The sequence below is a fragment of the Strongylocentrotus purpuratus genome, unplaced genomic scaffold, assembly GCF_000002235.5.
Source record: "Strongylocentrotus purpuratus isolate Spur 01 unplaced genomic scaffold, Spur_5.0 spur5_scaffold_3, whole genome shotgun sequence".
NCBI classification, from domain to species: domain Eukaryota; kingdom Metazoa; phylum Echinodermata; class Echinoidea; order Camarodonta; family Strongylocentrotidae; genus Strongylocentrotus; species Strongylocentrotus purpuratus.
Genome location: NW_022145609.1, coordinates 25034130 through 25060114, shown reverse-complemented (window position 1 = coordinate 25060114; position 25985 = coordinate 25034130). Strand labels below are relative to the sequence as shown.

At 37.7% G+C, this 25985-nt stretch overlaps 1 protein-coding gene across 1 annotated transcript; it reads right to left on the bottom strand.

The window, feature by feature from the left end:
* Positions 1 to 11: 11 nt before the first annotated feature.
* On the bottom strand, positions 12 to 25975 carry LOC115928545 (KICSTOR complex protein SZT2-like). Its single transcript, XM_030995846.1, has 21 exons — positions 25972 to 25975; positions 25379 to 25564; positions 24159 to 24368; positions 23263 to 23336; positions 21400 to 21474; positions 17305 to 17493; positions 14598 to 14766; positions 12988 to 13157; positions 12371 to 12527; positions 11739 to 11893; positions 11281 to 11442; positions 10290 to 10563; positions 8987 to 9081; positions 7952 to 8211; positions 7090 to 7237; positions 6217 to 6291; positions 4828 to 5041; positions 3163 to 3602; positions 2538 to 2780; positions 1530 to 1793; positions 12 to 626 (listed from the first exon to the last, which is right to left on the bottom strand). The coding sequence occupies exons 1-21, from the start codon at positions 25973 to 25975 to the stop codon at positions 480 to 482; spliced, it is 3711 nt and encodes a 1236-aa protein (XP_030851706.1). The 3' UTR covers positions 12 to 479.
* Between the last annotated feature and the right edge of the window lie 10 nt (positions 25976 to 25985).

The following is a 25985-nucleotide window of genomic DNA, read 5'->3' as shown; positions in this document are numbered from 1 at the left end:
GTACTGTAGTTTCCGAGTCTCGGCAGAGAGGATGATTGTCCTATTGCCACCTTAACTCTTTTGTCCAGAGGTTGAACCCACCGATGACATTCTCTGTATGCTTCAAAGCCTTGGTGTCCAGCATCCATCCAGCTCAGAAGGAAGTTGTCCACGGATGATGGACAAGGTCTCTTCCAGCGACGGATGTTGCTGATAATAGCCTCTATTATGCTTCTGACGCTCAATGCCCAAGAACCGACTCACTCAGAAGACTGTTGTCCAAAGATGAAACTGACGCCAATGGCATTGATGATGTTCTCAATGTACTTCTGAGTCTCAATGTCCAAGATGATCGTCAAGTGGCCATCATCATCTGGTACAACGGTAGGACGCTCCTTGCTCCTCAGAAGACCATTATCCAAAGATGAAAGCCAATGGCGTTGGTAATGTTCTCAATGTCCAAGATGATCGTCATGTTGCCATCACCATCACCAACTCACTCAGAAGACTGTTGTCCACAGATGAAAGCCAATGGCGTTGATGATGTTCTCAATGCACTTCTGAATCTCAATGTCCAAGATGATCGTCATGTTGCCGTCACCGTCGGGTACCATGGCAGGACGTTCCTTGCTGATCATCTCCAACTCCTAATGAAATATATACAGAGAAAACAAAAGTGAAAAGGTACAAAGAAGGAAGTAAAACGAGGAGAAAGTAAGAGAGGGAACAGAGAGTGAAAGAGAGACAGGGAGGCAGAAACAGATGGCAGAAAATATGTTGAGAGAAAAAGATAATAGTAGTAGAATGAAAAGAGACAGAGAAAAGAAAGCCAAATAACGAGCAAGAGAGAACATCGAATGAGTACTGGTATGGAAGAATGACTCGTTGCCTTGTCAAGGAAATGCCAACTGAATACAGGATTTACAAGTTTCATCCAAATCATTCTTATTCACAAATACAAACAAGCTTCAGATTAATTTGACAGCATCTTGCAATTACTGAGAAAAATAAATTTGTATGCAATGATGCAAATAAAAATAATTAAAGAAAATGTTGAGTTCTGGAAAAGACAAGGAATTATTTGTGAGCTATTTCATTTCCTTTTTGTATGTTAGTGTGGAAGAGTATCATAAAAAATGTGCCCCCTGAAAAGGATGGAGCACACTTTCATGCCACATGTTTGTGTAGTCCTACATGCACATTTCTGTGTACAGAGCATGGTTGTTTATTTTGGCAAGACTGGGCCAATTTCTTATCATTTTGATGATTCCAAAACCTCACAGTATACACCATATGATCAATCTTTTCCAATCGGTTCCACAGTTTCTTTCACAATGCAATCCAACGACCAGGGACCCGTTTCACAAAGCCTTTTTTCAATGACAAATGACAAAACTCAGTGACAGATCTGCTGATAAGCAATCCGAAGATAGGATTTTAGTAGCTTATAACAAAAACCGTCATTTGTCACTGATAACAAATTTTGTGAAACACCCCCTAGATCTCGACTTCATCTTTGATTCATTGCTACGACAATAGATAATTCTCACCGCTGTGTTCTCGTCGATGGTGAAGAGAACCACCTGGTTACAGGAGTCGGCCAGGAGGAGCACCAGATGCTTGACCCTGCCGTCCTCACTGGTGACGTACCGGGTGATGATGGGGTACCGACTGGCCCTCAGGGCGCGGAACAGCTCCGTGTACCAGCTCGAGCTGTTGGTGAGGAGGGGCTTGAGGGAGGGGTCCAGGTTGGTGAGAGGGGTGTGGTGGACGCACCCTAGGAGGACCTTGAACTCTGGATAGGACATGGCGGTCTGGTCGCAAAGGGTTATGAAGAACAGATTTTTACTTTATTTTACACATCAATGGTGTTTTCAAGAGTCTTGCCCATACAATATGTCTTAGAAAAGACTGGAAGAAGTTACGTGTAGTTCATTATTTTTAAGCCAAAGAACAACAAAATTCAATCGGATCAATTTAATATTTTTTTCTCAATCAAACTAGGAATAAACGGACTGAAGCTTGTCCAAGTTTTCTTTTATCAGAGCAAATTTCTAATGGGGCAAGTTTTATGTTTTCTTTCTTCTTCATCAAACCAGCATTTAGTGTAAATGTGACCCCAGCTTGTAGAAAAAGGGAACCTTGGCAAATTTCAAGAAAATTTGAAAAACACAATTTTACACAAACTGTGAGGGATAGTTCATTTTGAGAAGAGAAAAAAAACTTCTTTAAAGAAAACTGCAAGGGGTTCATCTTTTGAGTAAGAATCCAAAACAATTTCAATTGGGCCTATTTTCAGGTATTTTTCATATTAGAATAAACTTTACCCCAGCTTGTCGAAAAAGGCAAATTTCATAAAATTGTGAAAAAAAAACAATTCATGACAGAAACAACAAAGGGTTTGATAGTTCTACATGTAAAAATCTACAATTTTTAATGGGGCCTATTTCAATGTTTTTCGTAAAACATCTCTTGCTACATTTCATCGCTAAAATGCTATGCAGTAATTTCCACAAGAAGAAACACAACACTTTGTATAGTCCGTCGATCCTCCTCACCTGTGAATCGTCCTCCTCTGCACTGTCCCTCTTCTTGCCCTTCTTGGTGGAGGTGGTTGCCACGGCGTCCATGTCTTCCATGTCCCACATCATGAGCTGGTCCCAGAGAGAGTCCCTCCTGCAGTTGATATCAGCACTGGTCAGCATGGCCAAGATGCGCTCCCGCTCCGCAAAGGCCTCCGTCTCCCCCAGCCTGCAGCGCTGGAGGAACGCCGATTTGGGCAGGAAGGGGTCGTCTGTTCTCTGTCGGATAGGAGGCCGGGATGATATCAATGAGAGGGGGTAATTTAGGGGAATTTATGATAGCATTGGAACAGACGATATTTCAATTAAATGACAATAACAACAATTATTGAAATTATTTTTTATCAACCATCAGCATCATGACAACATGACAAAAATGAAGAAAAAAAAAAGAGATTTCTTTTCCAAAGTATAAAGCTAAAATAAAGTGAAAGTTACAGTAACAAAGGATTTCTCACAAGAGGTATATTTATGTATTACACTGTCCTACAGCATTCAAGCTTTTTTTTTTCTTTCCAGAAATGTTGTCTTACATTCCCTTTCTCCCTATGCACCTTTATAAATACTGTAAAAGCACAAAAAATTGAACATTGGTCCTTACTACAGGCTTCACGGTCTTCTGTGGATAGATATCCTTGCGATTGGTCACGATGACGTAGAACTCTAGCTGCAGCATGTTCTTGTGGTAAACAGCCATACCCTCGCCCGACGACAGCGACCCTGTGGCTCCTCCCACGGCCGGTGAGTTGGGCCTCGTCTGGCAGCGGTACTCGGCCTCGTCCCACGCCACCACCACGCTGATGTCATCTGGGAAGCGGTTGCTCTGGCGATCCTGAAAGAGGGGATGGACGGTGCCGTGGATGCGGCACAGGGCGTGGTGCAGCTCCTGTCTGTCGCTGGGTGGTCCTCCTGCACACTCGGGCGTGGCGGTGGAGGAGGGGTGGACCATGACTAGCTTCCGCCAGCTGGCGGGTGGGTGGTTGACAAGGTATTCATACAGCTGAGGGGCTGGTGTGTTCAGGCTCAGGAACTGGATGGTGTCTTTGAAGAAAAAAACAAAAATTTAATACTACATGTACTTTTATAATGTGCATTTCCATCCCGGGACATGCTCTAGATGCCTAAAGAGTCCTGCTTCTGGTACTTTAAGTTGCTGTGTGGTGCCTCAAGCATGAAAGGAGTTAACAACACCTGAGTAGATAGTGACAAATGTAGATAAATGTCATGCATACCAAAGAACATTAGTGCCATGACTGGTACTTGAACTACATGGCCTGATAAACACATCAGAATAACTCTAGAAAATCAAATTCTATTACTAGAACTCAAATTTAGCTGTCATCATTAAAAACACTCTAAGTCAGTTGCAAACTGCAGCACTCTTATTTTCTATCTCACATGTAATGCTTCAAGGCCAAAGAAGGGACACACCCTCTTCAGGCAAATATGATCTTTCCACCACTGTTATCATCTCACCTTTCTTCATGTAGTTCTGCCTGGAGTGCAAGGGAGTGGAGAAGTACTTTGTAAAACTCCCCAGGTGTACATGTAATGATCATGGCACTAAATTCCTATGTCTTGATCGAAATGTACACCTTCAACAACGTACAAGTGACACATCCTATTAAAGCCTGTCTGTACTAGTTTGGCCATGGGGGATTAGACCTCCCTACAAGGTCACTGACAGGTGGTTATCTCATTCAATCAGCTCTCAATTAACATCATAAAAAGGGGACCATGGGGGACCAATGCCGGGTCACTGATTAGGCATAGTTTGCTCTATAGAGGGCGCAAGTAGCTATAAGTAGTCAGTGAGGCTTTAAAAGGAAGCAATACATGTATCTTGCCACCACTGCTATCGCCTTACCTTTCTTGATGTAGTTCTGCCTGGAGTGTGGGGGCATGGAGTAGTACTTTGTAACACTCCCCAGGAAGCTATAAACATGCATGTAATGATCATGGCACTGAATTCCTATGTCTAGATCGAAATGTAAACCTTCAAAAACTAACAATGTACAGGTCAGGTGACACATCCTGTTAAAGCCTCACTGACTACTTATAGCTACTTGCGCCCTCTATATAGCAAACAATGCCTGATCGGTGCCTGTTGGTCCCCCATGATCCCCTTTTTCTTATGTTTATTGAGAGCTGATTTGATGAGATACATGTAACCACCTGTCAGTGACCTTGCAGGGAGGTCTAATCCCCCTGGCCAAACTGGTACAGACAGGCTTTAAAAGAAAGTGATATCTTGCCACCACTGTACCTTTTTTGATGTAGTTCTGTCTGAAGTGTGGGGGCATCGAGTAGTACTTCATGAAACTCCCCAGGAAGCTGGAGACGTGATAATGGGACTGGAATCCCATGTCGGGATTGAAGAGATAGGACTGGATGGTGCGCAGGTGGAAGTCGTAGGCCGACGAGTGTAGGTGGATCAGATCCTTGTACTTGTCGCAGTCGTCGGTGAAGAGGGTCGCCAACTGAAAGGACACGATTAAACAAATTCAATTGATATCCGTTCAACAGTTATTCTGGTATCAAAGGGAGACAGAGAGAACAACAGACCCACAGACAATTCAATATTTCATTTTAAGTTTTACCTGAAGATTTTTTTTTTTTGAGGCCGCCATCCTAGTCAAGCTTCGCTTATGATTGCTGTCTCCTGCACTTTTTCAACTGATAGTTTGGATAATACTTTAAATTTATAATAATATGTTATAGAAATATTAAGTTTTGTAAAAAAAAACATTTTGACATGAAGTTATTATTGTTTGTATATTTTGTATTAGACATGTACCTTACGTTTATATGTTTTTTGTTATTCTGTTCTTATATTTGGAAAAATGCAGAAATAAAATAAAATCAATCAATGAGATAAATTTCTAGGGGATAGCATTTTTGGTGGGGGAGGCATGACGATAATAGCATTGACATAAAAGTATCTGTTAGATGGAATCAGGCGCGTACGCAGGGGGGGGGGGGGGGTGTTTGGGGGGTTAAACCCCCCCCTTTGGTATTTTTATGTGTGTAAACCCCCCTAAAAAATACCTAACCCCCCCCCCCCCCCCCCCCCCCCCCCCCCCCCCCCCCCCTTTGGATTTTTTTTTTTTTTTTTTTTTTTTTTTTTTAATTATTAAAAAAAAAAAAAAATTACCCCCATGGCGGACCTAAGAAAGGTGACCTTACCCCCCCCTAATAACTAAAAAGTGTGAGGGTAGTTATTATCGAGATAAAAAATTAGGCAGTCTCCCACAACACAAATCTAGTAACAATAATTGACATATTGAAGCTTCCAACATCACTGCATTCCACTGCCTGTCGGAAAATTGATTTTCAACAAGTCTTACGCCACATGGGGGGTGTTTCACAAAGCCTAAGATCGACTTTAAGTTTGACTTAACTATGGCAGGCCGTTCATGCCACTGTTTGCTCTCACCATTTACTGGCATCGGTCTCTCAATAGACGTAAAAGTCATGGTCACAAATCTACAGAATTTACATTATTGAAGGAAAAAATATTATCTAAAGATCATAATGGTGAGAGCAACCAGAGGCTCGAATGGCCTGCCATAGTCAAGTCCAACTTAAATTTAAAGTCGATCTTAGTCTTTGTGAAACACTCCCCTGGGATCTATCTACTTCACCTTTGACCTACCTCTTTGTTGATGGTCTTTCCTGCTGGTAGTCTGGAGCTCTCAAAGGCATACAGCTTCACACAGAAATAGATGTGCTAAGAGACAACAAAAAAGGAGCAACGCATCAGTCATATGTGTATGAACATGACAATATTTTCTCAAAAACTCTGGATAGCTGACTACAGCAATATACAAGTACCATAATTTGCCGGCATTAAGGCCACACCCTAGATTTGACATTTCGTAGACAAAACAAAAATGGAAGGAAACAAAACAAGGGAATACATGTAAGTGCAACGCTACACGACCAAACAAAATCATTGTTATTTTCTGGCAGAAAACTATTTTTTCTACGAACTGATTCTAAATTCATGAATATTCTGATAAAATTTTGAAGGAAATAACTACCGGAAAGTTTATAGTTGTATTTACCGCAAAAATGATTGTTGATTTCGTTGATTTTACCTTTACGCCAGCAAATACGGTACATAATCACAAATAAATTGTACACATGATTATTGTGACAAATATATGCATCTACATGTAAATCACATTCATATTGGAGGCACGATGGCTCAGTGGTAGAGCAGTGGTCTCATAAACAGGAGATCCCGGGTTTGAAACCAAGTCGATGCGCTAGTGCCCTTTGGTAAGGCATTGATCCTCATTACCAGGTCCCTCGGAGAGGACTTCAAACCGTTGGTCCTCTGATTGCTTGCTTACAAGCATACACATGTTTTCTAAGCAGTCAGGTAAAACCAACAATTCAATCAAATGTCTTACTTTTCAACATGGTTTTTGTTTTTTTCATAGTAATTTTTTTTTTCTTCTTCACTGTAGATGTGTTTACACTATCCTGACATGACCTTGAGTCAAGGTCAAGGTTAACACACCTTGAAGGAGAGCTCAATGAGAATGACACCCCCTGGCGAGGTGATCTGAAGGTGACCTTCTACTCCGGTCTCACTGGGGCGTTTCAGGCCGCTGAGACGTCTGGCGTGCTGCTGTTCAGAGCTACCTCGACTATGCAGAAGCTTGGGTCTATCGAGAACAAAAATTGAAAAAGAGTACAAAGCAAAAATGATGTAATCTGAATTCATCACATAATAAGCCCCCTAACATACTTAAAGGGGTAGTTGAGTTTTGTTGCAGAGGGCGCTGCGCAAATAATTTTTTTTTGTGAGATAATGAAAAACTGAGTGTCAATTTTGAAAGAATAGACAATTTAAATGATAAAATCATCCATAAATATAACCATTTCTAATATTTGTGGTGCCCCACAAATATTCGGTTATTTTGAACCGTTGAAAAACGAGACAGCGTCTTATACATTTTATTCTAGCCAATACCAATATTGGCTTTTTGTTGGCTTTTTTGTGTTGGCTATAATACACAAACCAAGACCCATGCAATCCGCAGTCCAGTGACTTATCCACAGGACCACAACACCTCCACAACCCTTTTCATTAAAAGAAGTCTTTGCAATGGGACCCCATTTTTCTTCCAAGTACATGTCTGAGTATAGGGGCAATTGACTTATTATACCAAACTATCTTTCCAATTACAAGCCCAACTCACCCTTGTCTAGCATGCATGGATGAGGTTAGTACAGTCATGAACCCTTGCCACTTCAAACATTTCCTATATTAGGACACCATGGTGTTCTTGTTCAAGATTTGTTGCATACATTTCAGCAACCAACCAGAGACATTCATGTGATTCAACAAAACCATCTTTCTAAACATCCCAACTCACACTTGTCGACTATGCGTTGGTGAAGTATGCACACTGATGAAGCCTTGCCACTTGAGGAAGTCCTTATACTGGGACACCATGTTGTTCTTGAGGTCGTTGTGCCAGGGAGCTTCATTGGTAGGTTTGTCCGGGTGGTCTTCCTGGGCCCCGCCCCTCATGTTGCACTTCATGTGGTCCCTCCAGTGGGGGTCAAGCAGGAGGGGCGTGGCACAGTAGTGGACGAGCCTTGACCGCTGTTTGAGCAGGTCCAGCATCAAGTCCTGAACAGATTTGGATGAATGTTACATTGTACATTTGGAGTTTTTGTTATTTACATAGAAGTTTTCATATGGGGCGTTGCAAGAAAGTTGCAATTGATTGGAGTGTTCCAAGAGGAGTGGAGAGTGTGCACCCTAAAGTGCAGTATCATAAATGAATCTCGTGACCAAGTAAAGGTACTGTACCGTACTGTAAGCGCTTTAGTCGGTTACGTATTCACAAATATATTAGTCTATTAATAATAATAATAATAATAATAGCCTAATAGTCCACTCCAAATTTTATTAAGCTGAAACGGAAATTCTTTTTGCCCAATTGATCGTGAGCCCGGCAGCCACTGAGCAGCGCCAGATCGACGTTGCTCTATCCCTTATTGTTGAACGCCAAACAAGGTAGCAACAATTCCCATCCTTTAACGTCTTTTGGTATGACGCGGCCGGGGTTCGAACCCACGACCTCCCGGTTGTGAGGCGGACGCTCTTCTGACTGAGCCAACACTCTGTCAGTAGGGAAATTATACAAATTCCCCATGCTTCTTTTTTATTTCAAGTCCTACCGTGCTATTCAATTGCCCAAATTTCTTACAAAAGCATCATTATAGCGTTGAAAATAGGAGAAAACAAATGTTGTAATGTTGTTCTATGACTAATGACGTTATTGTGAATGAGCACACTACATTACCTCACAGATTAAAGCTTTCTACACTACTGCGTAATCAATGCCAATTTGAAGGTGTGATATTAAAGATACATGTATGCTCATCTTCAACAAACTTACACTGATCTTACAGACCGGCTGTCTCGACCGAGGGCCTCTCTTAAGGATCTCCCATGTCTTGTACAGGGTCTCTAAGTCCTTCTGCACCTCCAGTTCTGTAAAAAAAGAAGAAAAAAATCATATTATTACAATCAATAAACAAGGTGCTGTACATGTTTGTCATACAATTCACAACAGTTAGATGCAAAAATGTACGGTCTCATCAAGCTTTTAATATTATATATGTATTCCAGTATTGTGTATTTTCTTGTCAACTTAAACAAATGAGAAGCATTTGAAGTATGGGCACACTTGCCCCCCCCCCCCAAACATAAAACAAAATCACCCAGGGTAGTGAAAGACCAGATTTCACTGAATTTGGACCAAAAGAATACACAAACCCTCCTGATCAACCTGGACAGGGCACTGAACTGGGCCCTGTTTCATAAAACTTGTCATTAATAAGGAGTCACAATAGAGTGGTGAAGTGTTACGTCATCAAAAATCTATTTTTAGAATTTCTCAATTTTTTCATCATATTCCGAAAGAACACCAAAAATAATGTCCAAATGTAGAAAACCAATTGAATATGTTAAATATTGGCTGAGTTATGACCATCCGAATGAATATATGTCCTATGGGAACTCAGTGTTATATGCTCTGGCTCCTAACCATTAGGAGCCAGAGCATATAACACTGAGTTCCTATGGGGAGTATCTTTATTTAGATGGTCATATCTCAGCCAATATTTAACATATTCAATTGGTTTTCGACATTTGGACATTATTTTTGATGTTCTTTCGGAAAATGAAGAAAAAATTGAGAAATTCTAAAAATAGATTTTTATGACGTCACAGCTTCGGTACTCTATAACTGTTATTTGATTGACCGAGGGGCAAATTTGTCATAGAAATTTAGCATTTGTTATTAATTACATGTTTTATGTACCAGGGCCCTGTTGTCCTTGTAGCCTATCGTTCATAATTGTGTACGATACACAACTATGTTTCTTTAGCATAGATTTATAGAACCTATGACTTAGCACTGACAAATTCGCTATGACGCAAAGAAAGGAAAGGTGCTTGAAGGGCTCACTCATACGTTTGTACCTGCCGTAACTGACAAATTCGCTACTCGATCATGCAGCCATTCAATGCAACCAAATACGTGAAATCTCAAAAAGCGGCACATGATAAAACAAGCATAATTTGGCTTTAGCAAACACACAAATTTTGAAAAATAAGAATATTCCCAATTTTCAGGTCCTAAAATCCAGAAAATCAGAATATTCCAGATTACCGTAAAGGTTGGCAGGTATGCTTACCCTTGCGTGTATTCCTGCACATCTCTCCAAACTGAGCCGCGTTCCTCGACACCGGATCGTGGAGCAGTTTGTGCGGCGAGCCCTGGAGAGGGCGCTTGATCCTGGTGTTCTGGAGCGTCTGGTCAAACGGGGGCAGAGCAGGGTGCAGCCTGCGCAGGTGGGAGGGGCGCGTGGTGGCAGGGAGGGAGCGGGTGGAGAAGTCCCTGGAGGGCAGGGTGGGCTGCTTCACGAGCGACTCGATGGGCTCCAAAGAACGGGAGAAAGGGTTATCACCCTGTAAAGAGTACAAGAACATACATGTTTGTTCAAATGATTTACTGACGTTATTATGATGCTTATCAATGTTTATTGATCTCTATAAACTGATGATGATTGTTGATTGTTGATTATTGTTCTCCTTCAATGCTTGAGAATTGGACTCTTCTTCTTCTTCGCTACATCAGATGTATAGTCACAGATGAGATTTACAAGTACTTTCTTTAACAATGACATGACACCCCTGTTCCTTCTCTCCCCCAAAAAAACAAAACAAATCTAAAATTTGATAAAGTTTTCCCCAAAATTAACAGCCAATCTCGATCTCAAACTGCTATGATTTTATCCATTATCAATGACTTTAAAGGTAAAGACCAGTATTGGAAACGCCCCAATTTCAAAAAATGAAATGGAAGCTCTCATTACCAATCATGAGAAAGAATATGTTTTGACTAATACATGACGATAAAAAATTTGCCGGGAAACCGCCTACTAATTCATATATTTGGTAAATTTGTTTCTCTCATGGTCTGTGAGAGATATAGGGTAGTCCCATATACATCTTTCTGTGTATAGTGCTTGTAACTTTACGAAGAATGGGCCAAATTTCTTATCATTTTTAAGATTCCAGAACCTTGCAGATGCTAGATGCTAGATGATCAACCTTTTCTGATCGATTCCACAACGTTTCTTTCACAATGCAATCGCATGACCATAACTGGATGCTGAATCTCACCTGATTAGAGCCAAAGTGACAGTGATGGTAGAGTCCCATCTTCTGACTGACCAAGCAGTCGAGGAAGTGCGCCCTCGTGTTGTGCCACATGACCAGGCGTTGGAAGAGCTTGTCCACGGAGCTCAGCTTGTCGTTGGACCAGTTGTAGATGAACACCTTCAACTGTGATGATTAAAAAGATGAGAACATTATATGTATTTTGTTGGAGGTGTTGTTTTCGAGTGGTTCAAGCATTTGACTTGAAATTCAAAGGTCATGGGTTTGATACCCGACACGGCATTAATGTCCTTTGGCAAGGCATTAATCTAGATTTTACACTTCATACACAATAGGATGATGAAAGCCTATGTGCCCTCATGCTGACCATATGGTAGGGAAACTTCCAGGGAGTGGAGATGATGCACATTGTGCGTGAATAAACCCTATTACATTTGATGAAGACCTGAAGACTTACTGACCTGTTTGTTAGTGGCATGCAAGAGAAGAAGCCTCTGTCTGGGTACGACTAGTCTCATGGACTGAGGAGGGTGCTTCAGACCAGGTAGTCCACTGCGCTCACTGCTGCCCAAGGACAATATATCCAGGGGGTCAAACTGCTGGAAACTCTTTTGACCTGTAAGCAAAGATAATCGAAAATGATTATACTGACCACCAAGTTTAGTCAGATGGTTGTCATAAGTATTCGGAAATCAATATTTTGCACTTGTTGTAGTTTATCTATGTGTAATTAAAACAAACTTGCAATATAGATCATGTGAATGTTTAATACTTGAAAGTATATACTGTATTTAAATCTAATATCATCACTCGTTTACAGAATACATTTTATCTTTAATTATTAAATGATATTACCCTAGATTTCTGAATGGAGTGTTTATTAAGACATATATATCTCTCCATCACCCATTCTCAACATTTCTCAATCATTTTCACTGGATTTTTTCTTCCTAAGCATGGAAAAGGGAGCATTGCTGTCATTTTAGAAGTAAACATTTTACTCTGATACTGCCTCTATTTTTCCACACATAAAATACTTGGATATAATAAAGCATAACTAAGAAGGAAGTTTACAAATCAAAGAAATACTCACTCTTAGGGTTGGTGAGGTTCGGCGGTTGAAGAGGTTCATCAAGCGAGCTGGAGTCTAAGCTGTAACGCCATTGGTGGACATTACGTCCAATCAGAATGAACGTCTCTTCACCTCCTGGTAACGACTGCCCGTAGTTGAGCACATCAGACTCCTGGATCTGTGTGTTGAAGAAACATGTCAGGAAATAATAAAGAGGGAACACTCTAGGAACAGTTGTAAAAGAGTATAACATCATTTCCTCACTTTTATTCTTCTCCCTGATATTTACAGTTTAATTTATTTCAGTATCGTTCTTGAAAAAAAAAAAAAAAAGAATTCCTTCACAAATGAAAATACACAGGTAGAAATAATATTATATTGCTAGTTTCAAATAAAAACTGTGTACAGAATTTGTAAGTATTGCCATTTTGATGATGTTACTGCTTCTATTATTTTTTAATTTCATGACATCAAACAATATTTTGCTATTCAATAAATATTGGTGCAATATAACTGAAATATTTGTTTTTTCTGCTAGAAACCCTTGATTATTGTTTTATGACCGTAAATTAAATATAAATATGTAAAACCTCAAAATATCAAATTTTATCATAAGTAAACAGGGTTTTATTTCTCACCTTACTGGGTGGAGGGTCATAAGACTTGAACTCCTGGCCGCTGGCTTGGTAGAGCTTGTGGGTGCAGTCTGTACACACCTTACCAAGTTTGTCAAGGAACTCCTGCAGGAATGTCCCCAGACTGAAGCGACAGGATAGTCTGGCGCTCAGAACCTTGACAGAGGGCGCATCTACAAAAAGGATGGAGGGATATCCAGAATAACAAAATCTGGGATTTTTTACTTCAAAGGGGGGGGGGGGGGGGGGGGGGGGTAGCGTGCCCAAATGAATTTCAGAGGGCAGGGGATCTCACCAGTGTAAATCCCTTCTTATTTCACAAGAATGCCATTATCTTTTTAATTTTGAGGTAAAATGCAGTACCGTATTTGCCGGCGTATAGGCCGCAGTATTTTTGGAAGAGAAAATATCAAAAAGTCGGGGTGCGGCCTATGCGGCGAAAGAGTAAAAAAGTTTTTTTTTTAATTTTTTTTTTAGTTTCGATTTATGGCGCTATGCCTGGCAATGTCTCCCAGCTCAGTAATCAGTGTGTTGACTCACCACTCGGAAACAACAACAACACTAAAATTTGACTGTCATCTTGGTTTGAAAGTAATCTTTCTAATAGATCTCAATATGTAGTTTATAATAATAGTTCCTCAATTTTTTTTCTATAACAAATGGTGTACCACAAGGTACACCACTGGTACCATAGGTACTTTATTGTTTTTAATTCACATTAATGATCTTACACATTCTTCTAAAAACGACATTGTTACTATTATTTGTGACAAGTTTACAAGCACAAATCAGCGCCTTTAACTGCACCTCGATGTTAAATGAAGGTCCTTCCACACGTGGGTTTTCGGCAGCAAAACAACAACAACAAAACAATTTTTTTTTTTTTTGTTTTGTTTTTGGTCAAAATCGGGGGTGCGGCCTATGCGGGGGTGCGGCCTTTACGCCGACAAATACGGTATATCAACGATCTACATGTAGTTCTGCAAATTTTCGATTTCACTTTGTCATAAACTTGAAATTGTTTTTTGTGCTAACACCTCCACATACCGGTACCCATTTACAAGCTTTGCTTCTCAGGGGTCCATAGCCTGTCATCATGTTATAATTGTACCAGTACCAATGTGATTGTAAATTGTTTTTCACGATTGGCTGAATAAAATTGATTTATACTTATTTCTAATGCTATCATTGCCCTCTATATGCAATTCAATTCAATTTCCAATTCATTTTAAAAAGCAGAAATTATATTATACACATTATGATATACACACAGAATAATAAAACAAAATATAGAAATAGAAACAAATCACGAAAACAATAAAAAAACAATGAAATACCGTATGCAAAACCAAGTAGGTTACTCAGAGCGGGTATCTATCAGGCTAAATTTCATCCAGACGTTGGAAAAAGCCCTCCTCATAACATTTTCATTCTCTTCGGTCTCTAGCTTTCCTAGTCCAAGCGGCCGTTCCCATGTATGATGTTAGGTCATCTCTCTTCTGCCTTCCTCTTCTTCTCCTTCCCATCCTTGGTTGCCATTCTGTGTCAGGTACCAACGTGACAAATGCGCACAAAATTTATGAAATGAAAAGTAAAGAAAAAGGAGATCTTACCCAATTCCTCCATGAACGGGAACCACCGGAGAGCGAGACCAGAGTACATGGGATGTAGGATGCCTCTCTTCCCCTCCTCGGCCTCCCGGCTACGCTCCCTTGCCTCCTCCTCCTGTCTCCGCTCCATCTCGATGATCTGCCAGCTTGTCTTGCCTTCCACGGTGGTCTCCTAGATTAATTTCAGGGATTTGTAATTTAGTCATCTTTTTATGGATTTAAACAGTTTTTTTCATGTGTATTCATGTATAAGCAACACATTGATCTACCTGGTAGTCTAATTCAACTACCGGTAGTCCACCTTTTCAATATATATTGGACATTATTTCTATATTTTTATCTGAAATCCAACCTCAATTTTTGGTTGCAATAAAGAAATAATAATAATAGTCAGGGCTCCAGACTAGTTTTTTTGAAAGGGGGTCCGGATTCAACACTTTCAAATTCTGTACTCATGAGCCCTATATAAATTCTTGACATTTTGGGGGTTCCTGAGTTATATTTTGGGCACCCATGTGTCTTGGGCATCTGTTAGTTTTGAGCCCTATCTATTATTGCTGCTAACAAAATTCAGGATTGTATCAGCAAATCAGTAATTTCTGTATGTAATTTTGATTCCAATACTAAGAATGTGTGCACATTACAATGAAATACACAGAATTGACCAAAAGAACATTTAACGTTGTTCGGACATGTAAATATGATGCAATAAAAAGCAAATCGCGAATGACCCTTCAACAAATTCTTATTTAAGTTAAATTAAAATCAAATCAATTTTAATTCCATGAATTAAAAAAAAAATCCTTAAAAAGTAAAACTTTACCACAAAATCAAAAGGGAGTTTTAAAATGAAACTGGTATGAACAGGAAATAACATAAGCAATAACAGTGTACAAGATAAAGCCAATACATGTACATGTTAAAAAACATGTACGTAAATGAAAATATAAATGAAAATATAAATGCAGGGAGAACACATTCTGGGATACGCAATTAGTCCCACAACTCGCTTGGGCAAAAAAGCATAAACAACCAGGCGATAACAACTACCAAAGCATATTAGTGAAAGTATCCCCTATAGTTATTGCCTATACATAAATGCTACTATATTTTAAAGTACAAGTATGCAACTACCCAAGCATATTAGTGAAAGTATCCCCTATAGTTATTGCCTATACATAAATGCTACTATATTTTAAAGTACAAGTATGCATCAAGCAAAAAAGCCAGAAGAACTGGAACTAAACTACATGTAAGTCAAGGCCATCACCAACTAAGTGCAGTATAATATCTCAAGAAAAAGGGAGAAACTATTATGACAACTTTCAAATAAATAACCAAAGAAAAAAATAAAGAAAAAATGGGGGGAAAAAGGGAAATTAGAAAAAACCAAAAAAAAGGAAACAAATGCAAAGAATTCTAAACATTCCCCGTAGTAAATTATACATGTACACATTGGGTATGATATACGTGTACATGAATGTATGAATGTGCCTGCTGTGTCATCATAATTACACACACACACATATATATATATATATATATATATATACAAAACATATATATATATATATACAATGTACGATAAAAATCGTCAAAGAAAAGATATAATTCTATTCTATAATAATTCTATATTAACAAAAAAAGGAATTTTTTAAAACAAGTACATGTATCTAACCAATACAGACTTGATATCAACCAACTTCGGTGCTAAAAACATTTTAGGCATTAATTCCTACCAGTACATATTTAACATCTAGGTGGAGAGTGGCAAATGTAGATTAATGTCTTGCCAAAGGACATTAGTTCTGCAGCGGGACTCAAAACCGCATCCATGTGAACCATTATTCGAACAGGTATCCACTAGACGATAACACCTCTACTATTTACAGTTATCCCTATTTAGTTAGGTTCTACTGTGGAGCTTAGTTACTGTGGAATTTCACACAAATATAATTAAAGGCCTTTGGTACTGAACTCACAATTTACATCTAATCAAAATGATATACATGAAGCCACATACATGTACATGTACATGTAAAGGAATAAGGGTCATTTGAGGACTAGACTCATAATTTACATTACATCTAACCAATATATGAAGGCACTTGCTGAGTACATGAGGAATAGATAAATATACAATAGCCCACTTCAGAGATGGCACTTGCGCAAATGACCCCAAGATATCCACGGATCTTTTACACATGGAGACGTCCCACTTTGTGCACTTTAGAATCATCACTGCCAAAGTGATGGAGGTGCTTTTGTTTTGTTTGCCCTCTTGAAAAGAATACGTCCACCTGTGTATCATTCATGTACATTGTCCCGCCGGTGCATCAATGAATATTGATTGTATAACTTTCATGAGCATGTATCCAGCAGTCGTCTCAATGGGTTTTACAGTTTCGTACAAATGACCGATATCTGGCAATGCGCAGATACTATCTCTGAGGGGGCTTATCGACGGCCTAGATTGAAGTTAAACTCATAATATGTAATCAAACTACAGGTATGAATTCACTGGCTACATGTTTATTTACGTATATAAAGCAGTAAAGACATAAAAATAATAAAAGCCTTTTGATTAAAAAATAAAAAATAATAATTTTCATCTACTACAGGTATGAAACCACTATCTCAGTACAAATTCATGAACATGAAAAAAAAATTGAAAAGGCCTTTTTGGTAATGAGGTTCACTTGCGGTATACCTTTGGACTAAACTCTCTGATAAACTTGTGTTTGGTGGGCGTGTGAGGTCGAGAGGAGGCCGGAGAATGCTGGGGCGACGTCCCCTCTGCAAGACGCCTTGCCCGCCCCAGGGGGCCAGTGGAAGGGGAGCACTCTGCAGATGGAGCGTTTCCGCTGGCGATCAGACCAGGAGTCACTGACTGAGACCGCTGTAAATAGCAGATCCATTACTAACAATAACTACTAATTCCATAACGTGTTTCCTGCTTTTCTCATTTTCTTTCTTTGTTGGGGGGCGTGGTTCACAACAACTACAAAATATCAACAAAAAAATCAGCTGCATGCATTTGCAGGGTCCTCAAGAAAAGCAGTATTAAACCTGGGGGCGTTTCACAAAAGTTGTTACCAGTGAAAAATGACAGTTGCTGTTATAAGCTACTGAAATCCTTGCTTCTGATTGGTTACCAGCAGATTTGTCACTGATAAGTGTCATTTGTCAATGAAAATAGGCTTTGTGAAATGGGTTCCAGATCCGGCTGCTACCAGGGATAATAATAAAATCATTATTTTCTTTTTTCCAGGTGGGTGGGGTGGGGAAGTAATAACTTGTTAAATCAAATTTTACATGGTAATGAAAACGGTATAATTCTCTATTTCAAAAATTGCAAACATGTCCATGCACAAGGATGTAATAAAAAATAGTTTGGCAATTAAGCACACTTTTTGAACAAAATAATAACATTTTCTGAAGTAATGCTGTTTTTCTGTTTAATTTTGTTTTCCAGCAAATGAAGGATGAAGGATAGCTATGATTCTCTTTTCAAACTGCGGGTACATGGAATCTTTTAATCGCACAAGTGACGTTGCCCAGAAATATTTCTGATGTATCGTTCCTCTACAATAAGAACCATTCGTTTTACTTGATCAAACAACTACCATGTAAAACTGGCATTCAAATCAAAACAAATTGGATGGGAAGCATGTTAACAATTTCATGCATGACTAAAATATCATGATACACATTTACAATACATTCTTAATTTGCAAAATAATTCAGTTTCATGACATGGATCAAGTAATCTGAGATACAACAAATAAAGATGCTAATGAATGTGATTTTATGCCGTCTTTTTTAATGTTTAAAAAATTAATTATCAAATTAAAAGTAGCATTCTAAGATTTGCTGCCAAAATCATTGATTAAACAGGCCAACCTTTATTTCGTAATTGGCTACCTACATGTATTTAATAGTTCAAATAATAAGCATGATAAACAATCGCATGGGAAGTAAGTTGAACTTTCAAGCATGGTACGATACAATTTTATTTTTTATTTTTTTATGATGACACTGCATGCACATCCATAATGAGTGCCATGGTGGCAAATATACAATACACAAAGTACAGTTAACAACTAAATTATTCATACCCTTTGAATATCAAGTTTTGTAATTTTTTAAGTTTGTGAAAAACTAATTTATCCTGATTTATGTTTCTTATTAATGCAACATGACCAAGCTCACATTTTAAGTATTTAAAAAAAAAGACCCGAACTCAACCAGTCATTCTTGAGTTCCGGAATAAAAAATAAAAGATTCAAATTATTTTTTTTTTTACAAGGGGTATCAATTATTCAGTTGTTACATGTAACTGTACATGTAACAAGAAGAGATAAATGATGATATGCAAGAGCATGGGACTTGAAATAAAATTCATGACAATTTCTTGAAATAAAAACAGTGAAAACTTTTTCATGCAGGTGTTACTCAAAAAAATTATCACGTGCAAAAAAGTGACAAATTCTATAAAAAACAGCATTGACAAAATCATAAGTTAAAGATAAACTTTAGTACTGGTAATGCGATTGCATTGTGAAAGAAAAGGTGTGGAAAGGATCAGAAACAGTTGATCATGTAGCATGTAAGTATTGGTGTGCACTGCAAGGTTCTGGAGTCATCAAAATCATAATAAATTTGACCGAATCTTGGTAAAGTAACAAGCACTCACATAGAAAGCTATATATGGGACAACACACATGGTGTCGGGGCTGGTTCTACCTTGATTTCCTTGTCTTTCTATGCTCATTACTCAGCCAGTATACATTTTCTTCCAAAATTGTTTGGCACATGTCATTTATTTGTAATCTTGAACATTCAGTGTAAGTTTCGTTTGATTCTGTGAGAATTATTTTTTTTTTTTTACCAGTACTGGAGTTTATCTTTAACTTTAAAGTGTGATTTGACGATGAAATGCAGATGAATTTCAAGTAAAAAGGTGACTTAGTTTCAACTTGAATTTCAACTTAAGTCACAACTCATACACAGAATTAGGTGATTGGGTCATTGCATTGACTAGATGAATTATGATCAATACAGCTTGATTGCGAATTTTTATAAGATAGAGCCCAAAATTGTTGAATCTCTCATCTTAAATAAGAAGGAAAAAAAACACATATATGTTGGTGATCAAAAAGCTGCTGGCAAAGTGCATGAATATTAGACATTTTACAGAACATGAAGTGAATTATACTGAAGCACCTGAAATACAATTATTTGATTTATAGTAAATTTAAAAGGAAAAACCTGTTAAAAATAATCAATAATTTCATTTAATCAATCACTCATATTCGTATCAACCAATATTATCAATTAACGTAAGATACATGTTTCTAACCTATGATCATCAATGTGTAAAAAAAAATCTAAAATTTACAACCCAACTTTTATTTACAACGGTAATAATTATAAATAATAAATGATAGCGTAAAATAAATGATAAATATTAGATTAAATACCCCTACAGAAACAAAGTAGGACAAAAATCATTAACTACGAATTAAAATCTTTACAAAAATAACAATACTAGATTTCCTTTTTACACACATCTTTATATCAAATGCTGTTGAAACGATTGTATTTGAAAAGTGTATACAATACATGTACATTGTACATGTGAAGCTACAATTTTAAATGGACCGATAAAGGTTAAACTAAGTTAAACGGCAAAAACTTTTTTTAAAAAGTCTAAATTTTCTTTTGTCTTTACAACTTTCATTTGCTTTATCATGGAATTATTGAAGAGTTTTCAACAGTAATCCTTCTGAAATCTATAAAAAAAGAGAAAGTAAAAAAATCCTTCGAAAAACGATGAAAACCCTCTCAGAAGTCTGCTAGACAATAGTAGTGACATTTTCATCAGCATATTGTACATGTAACTATCTCACATATGTGGCAAACTATAAAACAATGATAAAAAAAATTGATGAAAAATCTGAACATATTTTGCAATGAATGCTGCTCTGCAAATTGCAAATGATTTGAAATTCATAATGTAGAAGCAGAATTTTTCAAAAATGACATATCAACAGCGTGTTGTCAATATTATCAATATGTGTATACAATACTCAGCTCCAAAGCAATAGGCGAATTATACACAGCTAGCTGTAGCTTATGTGCTTGCAAGTGATAGACTCATTTGCCAGTCACCAGAAACTACATTGAAACTGGTTTAGTATAACATTTCCTGCAGTATGTGTTAATAGTGATACATGCAAGCTGTTAATGAGACTAGCAGCAATTCTCAAATTTGTAACAAAGTGGTATTATCATTAGTACTAGGCAAAAATGTGTTATCCATAAGTTGCACTTTAGTTTTGTATTGCTTTTTTTTTCTACCAGTAAAATATGTGCACTGGCTGAGGTTTAAACAAACTATTTTTTAGCAAAGCTCTGGACATTAGGAATCTACGATTGAAATATTAGTCAATGTGGCAACTAATATCATTTTCAAGGGGGAGGGGTATTATTCACATTCATTGTATAATAAATGTTAATTTCCATATTCACAAGGCATGAGGTAAAGCCAATCAATTCAAACGATATCTCATGATTCTCAATCATTGATTAATGAGTAGAAATTATAAGCAAAGGACTTCTTATGAATACTGCGATCTACTAGTTCTCATCGATAAAATTCATTTTCCTTTTGTTTCTTATCACATCACATTTTTGTCCAATATACCCTGTACCACGATAATACCACCTGTCAACAACAAAAAAAGAATAATGTTTAAGAAAACTTGCTGAAATGCTGATAAAAGAATTACATTCCTTGTACCTTTTGCATTCTCTTGAGAAGGAGTTTTATATCGGTTCCAAAGAACTGGGGACTCTCCCCAACCGACATAGATCGCTGAAAATCAAATCCATCAACTCATATCAGATCATTCTAACATATATTCATACAGTACACATAGGGAAAGATTATCATATCAACTGTATCTGGAGATGAAGAGAGTAATAAATGCATCACCAATCAAGAATGAACTACATGTATAGTATTCCATATCAAATCTGTGAACTATTAAGGATAAGAAAAATGTAACTAGCTGGGTCTTATGGTCGATGCATAATACATAACAAATTACAAACATACATGTATTAAGAATATACATGTTTGCAATAAAATAATTGTGTAATTGTAAATCCAATGATTTTCAAAGCAGCAGTCATTCATGATGCACTAAGTACTGCATTATTCATGTTTGCAGAATACAGATACTACTCTATATATTCCATGCATAGGAAAGAAGAGAGAAGTTGCAACTAAGCCGCAATAATAATACAGAATATCATAGAAATCGTAATAAAAATCTACAAATAATGATATATCAACTAATTAATATGAGATACTTTCACACCATTCATGTTTCATTTATCAAATTTATGAAATATTGGATTGTATGCACTTTGTTATGGAATGACATATAAGGTCAATTATTGGTCATGCTGTAACGAAGCTATTCAAACTAAAATGTATTATAAATTTGATGAGTAATTGATGGATAACTTAACTGGTGTGAAAGTTTTATTAGTTTAGATATTGTACCATTAATTTGTACATTCTCATTAAAATATCTGTTATATTTTCTTTTTCAATATTGAAATTATGTACGCTTTGAATTGACCTATGCTAAAAGTTTGGAAAGAAGGCAATATGAAGCCAAATAAAGGTTATCACTTCATAATTCAAATGAATTAATAAATTAAACCCCAAACTAACCATACAATTCTATAATAGTTGTCTTCTTTTGTCAAAATGGATATTAATTTCAGTTCCTTACCAATCTCACAAAGTGTTGAAATGAACATTGAAGTGCTTATGAAATATAGACATCCATATGGTGTAACCCCCAAAGGGCAATCCAACCTAACTAACAAGTTTATTTATACAAAACCAGAAATTAAGAGAAACAGAATGGCAAAGTTTGAAAAATCGGACCAATAGTAAGAGATTTAGAAATGTCTAAAAATGAGATCACTAAATCTATGCTGCTCTGATCTTTCTGCTTTCTTTGTAGAATAACTGTCTAATAAGGTTGGATTTATCCTTTAACTCTTTAACTAAATTTGATGTGAAAAGTGTGATGAATAATTTCTGCAATGTAAGTGGGTGTTTGCATCTGGTGTTTGTGATAACTTGAAACCAAGATCATCCAATACACTCAACATCATCAACAACATCAAATACTGTTAACTCTGCAAACCCGCCCAAGTCAAATCTTCCAAAAGTCAAATTAATTTTGTTGACAAAACTATGCAAAACTTGTGCTTAAGTCAAACTATTTTTTGGGGGGTCCCAACATATTCGACTTATGCGTTATGCTTATGAGTTACCTGTACATTAGTGTTGCTCAATGTAGAGCTTGTGCAAAGTCAAGGTTTTCTTACTGGTGTTAAAATCAATGAAAGTTTGTGTTACAGGCATCAGTTAACTCTACACCATCATTTGTGTTACAGGCATTGGTGAATTCATAGCATTCTACACCATCATTTGACACAAGCACTGAATTATCCTGGTGTAATAATGATTAATCAATGAAAATTTGTGTTACGGGCATTGGTGAATTCATAGCACTCTACACCATCATTTGACACAAGCACTGAATCCCCCTGGTGTAATAATGATTGGTGTTCTTACCTTCATGTTGACTGGTGAGCTCATAGGCTTCTTCCTTGACTCGCTGGACATGTGTCGGTTTGGATCAGGGCGAACTATATAACACAGAACACCATACCAGATGAATTAGCACTGAATTGTTAACATTGGTGCTGGGAAACACATACATATACATGTATGACTAAAGTGAATTGGTGATGAATTCAAATCATTATTTTGATGAACAGAGTTGTGAAAAATTGTGATCAACAGCAAACCTATGTATCATGACAGGTCAGGCTAAATGTAGGCATGATCATTATCAACATAAAAATATCACCATAAACATCAACATCATCAGCAGAAACAATACTAAGATCAACATCATCATAACAATCCTCATCATTTAAAATTACAGTCAAACTTGTATAGCGAGCGACTAAGGGAAACACAAAAAGTGGTCTTTGTAGACAGGTGGTCTTTGTAGACAGGTTCATTTCTAACATGTTTCAATGGGAAACGATTTTCTAGGAAAAAAAAAGTGGTCTTTGTAGACAGGTGGTTACTTAAGCAGGTTTGACTGTATAACCATCATTAGTTTATCCTCAACGATTATGATCACCATCATCCTAATCATCAATCACCTATCAGGGTAGGCGACAAAGGTGGTGATTCATCTGACTTTCCCTTGAACCTTTCTATGCGGATCGCTGAAGATGTATCGCCACCATTATCATCATCATGTTTCAAATTATGTAAATCATCAATACTGTCACCAAAATCATCCTTAGCATTATCATTACCAAACACCATCATCATGATCATTACCACATCCTTCATCATTGTAATAATCACGATCCTAATATTCATCCTCATCATAAATTTCACTATCATCATTATCGTCTTTATCATATTAACCACCCATCATCATTACTCACCAATCAGAGTTGGGGACAAAGGCGGAGATGTCATCTGATGTTCCCTTCTGGGCCTAAGCTGATCGCCGGGGATGTGTCCCATGGGTGCGGTCAGGACACAGTACTCTGTCAGCGTGTCACAGAGGGCGTGTTCCACTGCCTGCTGGAGCTGCTGGGCGAGGTCCACACTGCCACGCCTCCAGATGAAGAACTGGATCAGAGCTGTTGGTCCTATAAAAAAGAGTCCAATTCAGAGTATAAATTCACAAATGCACGTTAAGAACCCACTACATTATTGGTACAAGTATAGGGGAACCCCTGTGTAGTGGCCCACGTGCACATCCCCAATCACTCATACCGGGAGGAGAGATCCAAGGGTTACAGTGATTCAGTTCCCTTGGGAGGGGTCCCAGGCACAATACTGAATATTCATAATAATAATAATAATAAATATTTGTGGAAGTCATGTTAGGACTTGTTGATAACAATGGAGTACTTTAAAAGTTGGACACTGTATTTGTAATATCTATCCATTCCAGAACTCTTTTTTTCTGCAAAAAAGAAAGAGTCAAATGCAATAAACACATGGGATAAGAAAGTTATGGTTGTAGATGTAAAATGAGGAGTTTTCTTTTAAATGTCAAGATTAGTAATCATCATCACCATCAGATTAATCCGGAGGTTGATAACATTCTTGAAATTTGCCTAGGAAAGCTGAGAGGATGAAGAAGGTTTATGCCAGTCTACCAGTTTGAATGGATTGCCGCACCCATCCTCCTCCTTATCATCCTATCAGTCTTCCTCCTCCTCCTAATCATTATCACAGGCATCAACACCACGACCACCACCACCACCATCATCATCATCCTCATCATCATCATCCTCCTCCTCATCATCATCCCCATCATCATAATCATCATCATCATCATCATCTGATTCTCATATTCTGAGATATGGTGTTCCTCAGGGCTCGGTAATCTAGCCTCAACTCTTCACAATGTACATCAGAACTGTTGGAGATATCATCAAACGCCATGGTCTTCGAAATCATCTGCATGCAGATGACACACCATTTTACTGTAGTTTTGATCCACATAATCCTGCTAGTCTGAATGAAGCCCGAATCGTTCCAAACAATTTTTTTATTTTATTTGTTGTATCAGGGTCTGATCAGTATTTTGTAAAAGCACTAAATAAGAAACAATTATTATTATTATTATTATTATCATCATCATCATTACCTGGTTTCTTGGTCTGCACTGGTTGGTAGATCTGCGTGGTGATGAGGTTCTCAAAGTCAGCCTGGGAGAGTTGTGAGGATGTGGAAGGGGTGGGGCAGTCTACCAGTACCACTGGGTTGCCACACCCATCCACCAAGCTGGTAGCCACACAGGCAGTACCTGCAACATGAGAGGGGTCATATGTTTCTTAAAGGTTGAATTTTTTCATTTTAATTGGGCTGTGACATAACAATAATCCAAGGTGATACAAATGCCAAAATAATCATGAACAGCAAATACTGTGTGTAATACTTCTGATAATAGAAAAAATCAAGTATTCAATACCATTATGGCCTCATTTTAATGTGTGCTTCATACAACAACAAGAAAATAAAGATTAAGGAATTCACTCTTATAACAAAGTCATTTTGCTCCAAACATTTTTTCTCTCAATAATTCAGAGATATGTTCATGCACACTTTAAGCAATTATAGCATTCGTAAATGTCCAATGTTTTCTTCATAAGGATCCTAAGTGCACATCCACAACAACTACCGGTAGTCTACAAGTAGGAAACTGACAAAGCTTAGCTAAACGAAGTGGCACCAACAGACGCATTTGGAAGGCA